This window comes from Uranotaenia lowii, chromosome 1 (genome assembly GCF_029784155.1).
Source record: "Uranotaenia lowii strain MFRU-FL chromosome 1, ASM2978415v1, whole genome shotgun sequence".
NCBI lineage: Eukaryota > Metazoa > Arthropoda > Insecta > Diptera > Culicidae > Uranotaenia > Uranotaenia lowii.
In genome coordinates, this window is record NC_073691.1 from 212,117,836 (window position 1) to 212,126,542 (window position 8,707).

Here is an 8,707-nt window from a genome sequence, read left to right on the forward strand (position 1 = left end):
CCTCCAGCAGGTAGCCCTTTAAGGAACTAATGAAACTTGGTGTAAATTTATAACGAAGTTTTATAGCGTCCTTGAAAGTTCTTAAAGAACTAGAATTGTTGCTTGGGTATGTTATTGTTTGCATAGTGTAACAAACAACTTTCATAAATTAAGAAAAAGGTGATACGAGTTTCAATTTTAGTTCAAAGTGAAAATAACAACAAAATTCCAAACCAAACAAAATTATTTTTCAATTATATTTCATGAAGTGGAGCAAAACGTTTTACAAGTAAAATTTATAACTGGATTCGAGGCCCCTTTTGTAAGTTTCGAATTCGGTATCAAGTGCTTTGAATGTACTTTTTAAAAACAAAACTTTTGTTAGGCAAGTTTTGAACTCTGTTGGTTGCTTGGGTATCGTCTTGGTAAACAACGAATAAGCTTTGTCTGTGAATTTGTTACATAAGCTGCGCACAGGTGCAATTGGACGACTTTTTTTGTCTCTCTTAAACCAGAGATGAGAACGAAGCTTGCTAACTGTCAATTGTGGAAAACAATTGTTCGATTGAAAATGAAATGGAAAACCCATCAAAATGTTTTCCAATTGAAGTATAAGTTCGAGGACAAACTGTGTAGTATAAAAAGACATAAAAATTTCAATAAATTTTATTCCGAATTGAACAGCTTTGCAGCGCACTCTGCAGTAATGGAAATATTGTTGGTGTTATTGGCAATTTCGGTTGCAGCACAGGTAAGCTATAATAGTTGTTATTATAACTTTGTTTAAAAGTTTTCCTGATTTTAGGCATCGTACGAACCACTAATTCCAGCGAATTTTTCCAAAGAGAAAATAAGACAAGCTCGTATGGTCAATGGTAAAATAGCCTATACTGGACAGTATCCGTACTTTGCCAGCATTTTTCATTCTACCAGCGACAATGTGAGAGGATTGTGTGGCGGCTCAATTATTGGCAAAAGATGGATATTGACAGCTGCGCATTGTGTTGACGATAAAGCTAGCTTCGAGCTAGTGGGCCATACTGTACTTGATCGTGGAAACAAGTTTACTGATGGAAAATACATTCATCCCGAATACAACCCCCAAAATCTTCAAAACGACATCGCTCTGTTGCATGTTTCGAGTGATATTGTTTACACATGTGAGTATTACGACCATTCACATTACCATAAAAAAGAACGGAATTGTTTCCATGCAAACTTCAAGAAAAATTGGGACGAGACTTTATCAACCACCACTTTAAAACTTTATACAAGAAGCACATCTGATGCTTAGCTATTCGCCAGTGCTTTTTTTCCACAATTCTTTTAATTTAATGCTTTCAATTTCAGCTAACGTCAAACCGATCACATTACCAAAGATTGGCGAAAGCAACTCGTTTGTAGGCTACAAGCCGATAGTCATGGGATTTGGAAAAACAGGGGACTCATCTGACTTGAGTATAAATCTAAGATACGCAGAAGTGAACGTTATTTCTAACTCCGAGTGCATTTCAACTTATGGACCGGAAACCGTGGCCGATTCAACAATGTGCGCGGTAGGACTTGCGGGACAAAGTGCCTGTACTAGTGATTCAGGTGGTCCTGTTGTTTACAATAATATTCAAATCGGGGTTATTTCATTCGTTTCTTTTGCCGGTTGTGAACAAGGAAAACCATTTGGAAACGTTCGCGTTACAAGTCACCGTCGATGGATCCAGAACGTAACTGGAATATGAGATAAGAGTTTTCGTAAACATGCTTTAATTTTTTTTATTTTGAAATAAACCCAACACGTAATCCGATCAGAAGAGAATTACAAAATTAAATCAAGATGAGATATTTTTATATTTTATTAGCTGACAAATTTGAGGAAATTATTTCGATTTGGTTTCATGTTGGCGTCATTTTCAATCAAATTTCAACATAATTCTGAAGCGACCGCTTAAAATAAGAGCTGGAACTGAAGTTTGGAATTGCACTTCACTCACTTTAGTCTAATTTTCTGAAACTTGATCGCTAAATTAGTTATCAAAGATCTGCAATTTTCGCTCTGTTTTCATAAACTTCACATTGATTAATTATTTATGCCAAAATGGCTGTTCAACTGGTATGAATTCCTTACACCTTCGCCCTTTCAATGTCGGAAGGGCTCACGAATTTATATAAAAACATTTAAGGTATCTGAATAACGTCACGTTTTGCTCCCTTTGTCAGATAAATTTTCAAGATTTATGTGAGAGTCTTAAATTATTCGTATGCAAACAACCTCTCTCATATTATATGGTGTCTACTGCTTAACAAGTACTCGATTTATGCCAAAAAACTTATATGGAAGCTGTCCTTTCTCTTTTAGGTTTATAACTGCTGGATAGAGATAAGGATCTCATTTTTTGTAATTAAAAACCCTATCATATCCACTCTCCACACTGCAAATCAGAAGGGTCTGTAACATTCTTAGAAACATATCTCGTATTTCAATAAATTCCCATATGAAATTTGATTCCATTTACTTAAAACCTTCTCCAGTCAGGGCCGTAGGAAAAGTTGATTCATGGGGGGGTTTGGGGTCTAATTTGTAGTCTGTGAAAGTTTTGCTAAAACCATGCACGAATAAAAAACAGTATGGGAGAGTGAGGATACTTGATCCTTGGGGATACTTGATTCCTTAGCTATATTTCCAAACTGGAATGTCGTACAAAGATCAAATGTTCTAGAAAAATGTGCCAAATGGAACAAAACAGCAATAGTTGAAGCTCAAAAAATTTTAACAAAATAAGTTTTTGGGTTATTGAACTTTGTTTGAAAAATTTCACAAAATGTGACTTGAAGATCTTTTTTCATCATTTTAAAATGTTCCTAACATGGAAATATTATAACAAAAGTATTTATTCCAATATATCAATCTTTCGAGTGTAAAATGAACTTCAAACTACAATATTTTCAAAGCGATGGAAAACTCCCAACTTTTTTCAGAAAAAGTTTTCTAAAATGTTGATTTTGGGTACAATTGATCCCTAATATTTGGGTACAAATGATCCCGGTATATTCTTCACTAATATTTATCCAATAGCTAATATTCATCCATCAATTATCTGAAGAAAAGGGCTAAAATAATTTATTTTCTCTTGTTTATTAAAAATTGCGCCCATAAGTATGCAATGTCATAAGGGTTGAGAATAAGCTATAGAATTTTTTTCTGACAATTATAGATTGTGAAATGAGAACAAACATGACCAAAATAGCCAATTAACATTCTATCTTAGGGTTTGGTTTGATTTTTTCCATGGATTAGGGCTTCCTGAATAAAGGATCAAGTCTCCCCTAACTTCAAAAATATCGCTTTATTTTATTCCCACGAAAATGCTTCTAGATCATCTACGTTACGGGTTCAAGAATCGTTCTAATTTTAAGAGCATTGAAACTTGAAGTTACACGCTGTTAGAAAATGTAAAAGAGTGCGAGTTGCTAAATTTTTCCAAAAAGATATGGTGAAAATAAGAAAAAGGGATCAAGTATCCCCACTCTCCCCTACTATTTTAAGAAGAGTTTAATCACCGTTATTTATGATTTTACTGGTTCATTGGCCCTACCGCTGAATATTTATTTCTTTTTAGCAAAGACTATTTCAAGATTATGAAAATACCGGACAAAAATTGAGGCAACTTCCAGCAATGGTTAAAATCTTTGAATTTTCTCATGGGTCAGAAAGATTGAGATTATTGAGCACTAAAGAAGGTTATTCTAGTTAGCTTCCATTAAAAAAAAAATTATGTTCAAATCAACAAGCTAAATCTATCAAAGTTTAAAGATTTCACCCATCGATGAAAATAAATCAATTCCCTGCAGATTTTTGTAAGTGAAGATAGCATGTTTCTATATCAGCAAATATTTTTCATGAATCAGCATCTGCATCATAATCAACAAATTGTTTTTTACGAGACATCATGATTAAAAACCGGTGGAATTTTTCTTGATAAAAAATCTGGTTATGTGTGAAGTGAATTTTTTTTTGAAAAACTGGAGCAGAATTCTAAACCTTAAATTAGTTTTTGAGGTTCTGGAATAAGCTCTGGGTCAAGAATTATACTCTTAAACTTGAATGAAAATCTGAAATTTTAAGAATAGAGTAGGCGGAAAATTGTCAAAATTGTCAAAATTGTCAAAATTGTCAAAATTGTCAAAATTGTCAAAATTGTCAAAATTGTCAAAATTGTCAAAATTGTCAAAATTTTCAAAATTGTCAAAATTGTCAAAATTGTCAAAATTGTCAAAATTGTCAAAATTGTCAAAATTGTCAAAATTGTCAAAATTGTCAAAATTGTCAAAATTGTCAAAATTGTCAAAATTGTCAAAATTGTCAAAATTGTCAAAATTGTCAAAATTGTCAAAATTGTCAAAATTGTCAAAATTGTCAAAATTGTCAAAATTGTCAAAATTGTCAAAATTGTCAAAATTGTCAAAATTGTCAAAATTGTCAAAATTGTCAAAATTGTCAAAATTGTCAAAATTGTCAAAATTGTCAAAATTGTCAAAATTGTCAAAATTGTCAAAATTGTCAAAATTGTCAAAATTGTCAAAATTGTCAAAATTGTCAAAATTGTCAAAATTGTCAAAATTGTCAAAATTGTCAAAATTGTCAAAATTGTCAAAATTGTCAAAATTGTCAAAATTGTCAAAATTGTCAAAATTGTCAAAATTGTCAAAATTGTCAAAATTGTCAAAATTGTCAAAATTGTCAAAATTGTCAAAATTGTCAAAATTGTCAAAATTGTCAAAATTGTCAAAATTGTCAAAATTGTCAAAATGTCAAAATTGTCAAAATTGTCAAAATTGTCAAAATTGTCAAAATTGTCAAAATTGTTAAAATTGTCAATATTGTCAAAATTGTCAATATTGTCAAAATTGTCAAAATTGTCAAAATTGTCAAATTAAAACTTTACTTTTTAACATCATCAGCTTTTCACAGGAAAAATAACAACTTTTTCAACAATAACAAATAACAACTTTTTTAAGAAAATAGTAGAATGAAATTATGATGTAATAAAAAAATGATATTCGGCGGTCAAGGACTCGTTTTTAATCCTTATCCATATCATTTTTTTATATATTGTAAATTATACCCCTTTCGCTCCAAGGGCCTCATATGTAAATAAAAGACAAAAATAACTAATCCAAGAAGCATATCGACCGCTCCCTAAATCCAGTGCATTGCAAGCCACCCAACTGGGCAGGTAACCATTTTGTTCTGGCATCCGAGGCGCTTGCACCCAAAAGATATGCTCTGTTTCGTCTTATTTTTTATAACAATTTCTTCCTTCCTTCGCGCGTATTTTCTCCAGACCTCCGCTGAATCCCTACTCATTCCTCCAGAGATTGGCAGATTTTCTTGGGCGGCAACGACAGAGACGACGACGATTCTACATGTGTGCTGTTCTCCTCTCTTTCGGCTCTTTTTTTATGATTCCTCACCCTGTGAGATAAGAAGATTTTACTATGGACGCGGGTTGTAAGCATGTTGGTAATCCAATGCTTCCTCGCTAAAGCAAAAAAAAAAAAAACAAGCAACAACCGAGCCTGGGCTCAAAGGAAACGACCGTTTGTACCTTCAATAATAAACTAAAAATCTTCTTGGAAGTCACCTGAAGGAAAAAAAAAACTGCTGGAACGATCGTTGCGGTTAAAATTGTGGTTAAGTGAGCCTGGGTTGGATATAATGTGGCCTATAGGGAATGTGAACGAGGTGTCTGCTGAGCAGACATGCCATAAATATGACATGAACCGGGGTGCAATTACACTTTTTTATTTTACAATCCTGTCCTTACCGTCGTCATCGTGGCTTTTGGAGTAATGTGCATTATCTTTCTGCTTTCTTCGTCGCAATGACACAAATTATAGCAAATGATTTAAGGCACGAAGGTTTATTGCTGGAGAAATTCTTCCGTTATCATTAAAATTTATGCCATGCATTTTTGTAGAACAAAGTCGTAAATGATGTTAATTATAATCATGAAATCGTATAAATCAAAAAAATTGAATTCCTTAAGCCGTGTAGTAGTTTTTAACAAAAAGATATTTTCTGTGCTTTTATATTTTTTCCCTGAGCCGATTGAAAAGAACGATGCACAATAAGAAACAAAACGTATCACAAAGGACAACCAGAAAACACCGGCAGAGCAAACAAAATGGCTGATAACAGCATCTGAGTCCTCTCTTCTTGATTTCCACTTCAGCCCTTCCAGCACGGAGTCTTAATCTCGACACAGTTTCGTGTCCGTTTTTTTTCCTCCGGCTGTCTATCACCATCATCTTCATCACCACCATCCAATCACCATTATCATCTCGAGACGAAGCTTCAAACAGAGAGCATCGGCTGCGCTTATCAGTGGAAAGGAATTGTATTCCAAGAAGTTCTGAGCTGATAGCACCGAGCACCGGTTGATGACTAAGCCCTCAAGTTACACACCGTAGATATAATTTCATTTCTGTCAGAAGACATAGGTATTTAATACAATTAAAATAATTTAAACGCCAGCCGTCCATTTGTTGCTGTCTACATCTTGTTCCTATTGCAGCTTCCATTTGCCATTGGTAAACAATGAATGGATGCACTTTGTTCAACTTCTTTTGAACAAAGGAAGGCCTTGTCCAGGGTGTGGTGCAGTAATTGTTGTTGCCTCAGCCACAGTCAGGATCGACGTCAATAGTTCTTCATTCTAGAAAAAATGTTGATAAGCGTGAGCAAATAGTGCATTATTACCCTGAACTTTCTGTTGAATGATGTTTGAAACATTCTCGGGAAATTACGTTATTTCATTCTGGCGCTATCTCACTCAAGTTTAGTCGCTTAATATTAAATTTGTAGTGGTTTATGAAAAAGGATCAAAAAAATTCATAAAAATGTTCATTTTCACTTAAGTGAAAGTGAAAAATTAAACATATTATCGCAAACTAAATTTAAAATTTCTTTCGTTGAATAACACATTTCCGTTTTTTCTCGAAGAACGCATCGGTGAAAAGAACGCATTAACATTTTGAACATGAACATATCTACCCTGATTTTTGGCATGTGGAATAAGGAAAAAATGCCCGTACTTTACACCGTGAAATACGATAACTGGAGCCTTTTTGTGGTATTGTATTATCCTTATGACACTATTTACAGGTTTTTTTTTTGCACAAATTGTCAATTTTCTCATTTTCTATAAAAAAAACTCAACCAACCAAACACTTATTAACTTCTTAAGGATTATCAAATTCCCTATCCATCAAGCTAGTTTTAGTCTTTGTTTACGACTTGCGTGTCCTAAATTATTCAAGAAAAACAAGCATGACGTGATGACGGGCGAGAAAATGACTTTTCCAAAGAAAAATATCACAGAAGCCAAATTTGTCGTCTCGGATTCATTTTATCATATTCTTGAGATTTGTTGCTAATGAATTTTTTCACATAAGCATATGTAAGTTATAACAAGTTCAATTCATCATTAAAAGCTTAAACTGACAGATTGAGAAATTTGATTTCTTGGATGATCAATGAGAAACTGATTAAAATAGAAATAATAAATTCCAAGATTTTTTTTTATATTGAAAGCACTGAGCATTAAAGTTTTGCTTTTAAGTTGCTACTTCAAACCATTTTTTCAACTTTCCATAGATATTTAAATTAAAAATCAAGATTGATTCAGCGCCGTTTTTAATAGATTAAAATTTCAAGCTCTGAAAAATTTGTGGGCCGATAATTCCTATTGCGTCCTGAAACGGACAAAAGGTACAATAATTTTTTTTCTTAAATAAAATTTTTGACTTCCAAAAAGATCATGTTTTCAGATTACAAAACCCGGAATATAGGTAAAAACAAAAACTTATAAAAAAATTTAAAAGAAATAATAGTGGGACTGTGAAATTCGATAAATTTATTTTACAATGAAAAGAACTGTAACAGCAAATTTTGGGAAATTTGCTGATGAAAAAGATAAGCATTTTTAGCATTTTAGAAGGAAATCGTCTAACCATTTCAGAACTTATTTATAGTATTCAACTGGTAACTCAAGGAAACAGCATTTTTGATGCTAATGTTTAAATGATTGATTTGAAAAAAAAAACATCCTAAACTAGAATCTTTTGTCAGATTTTTTTTATCACTACTATATCACTAACTATAGTTTTGGTGATATGGCGTTTATTAGTTTATTTTTTTTTATGTATTGTGTTTTTCCTGGGAAAATCCGGCTTGCAGTCTATTTTGGAGCAAACACGATTTTTGTTTTATGTATTCAACGTTTTAATCCGTTTTGGATCTACTTCAGGGACTAAAAAGTGTCGTTTTCTTGTTGTTGACTCGGATGGTCTTGTAAAAATAGATAAATGACAAAAGACAGCTTTACAAGACCAGCCGAGTTAACAACAACATGAAAACGACACTTTTTAGTCTCTGAAGAAGATCCAAAACGGTTTGAAACGTTGGATACATAAACCAAATGTTCGGATAACATTCCTCTATCAAGTTTGATCAGCTCAATCTTGTGTTCTTGAACAACTTCTTATCTGCTCAATTTTTAAGTAATTTTAAAGTTTCTATTAGCTGTTGAGGATTCTTATAGCATACTGTACAACTTATTTTGTTATCTAGATAGATCACAAAAAGTTCCCAAGATAGCATTATTAACCGCTTTAAGACTTTAAAAAAAACTTAAACGAGACCTACAAACATTTTTTTTCTAAATGTCTA

At 32.8% G+C, this 8,707-nt stretch overlaps 1 protein-coding gene across 1 annotated transcript; it reads left to right on the forward strand.

Moving 5' to 3' along the window:
* Positions 1–656: 656 nt before the first annotated feature.
* LOC129739854 (collagenase-like) lies at positions 657–2,261 on the forward strand. Its single transcript, XM_055731396.1, has 3 exons — positions 657–730; positions 785–1,139; positions 1,330–2,261. Exons 1-3 carry the CDS (start codon positions 686–688, stop codon positions 1,713–1,715), a joined length of 786 nt encoding a protein of 261 aa, XP_055587371.1. The 5' UTR covers positions 657–685; the 3' UTR covers positions 1,716–2,261.
* The last annotated feature ends 6,446 nt before the right edge of the window (positions 2,262–8,707 follow it).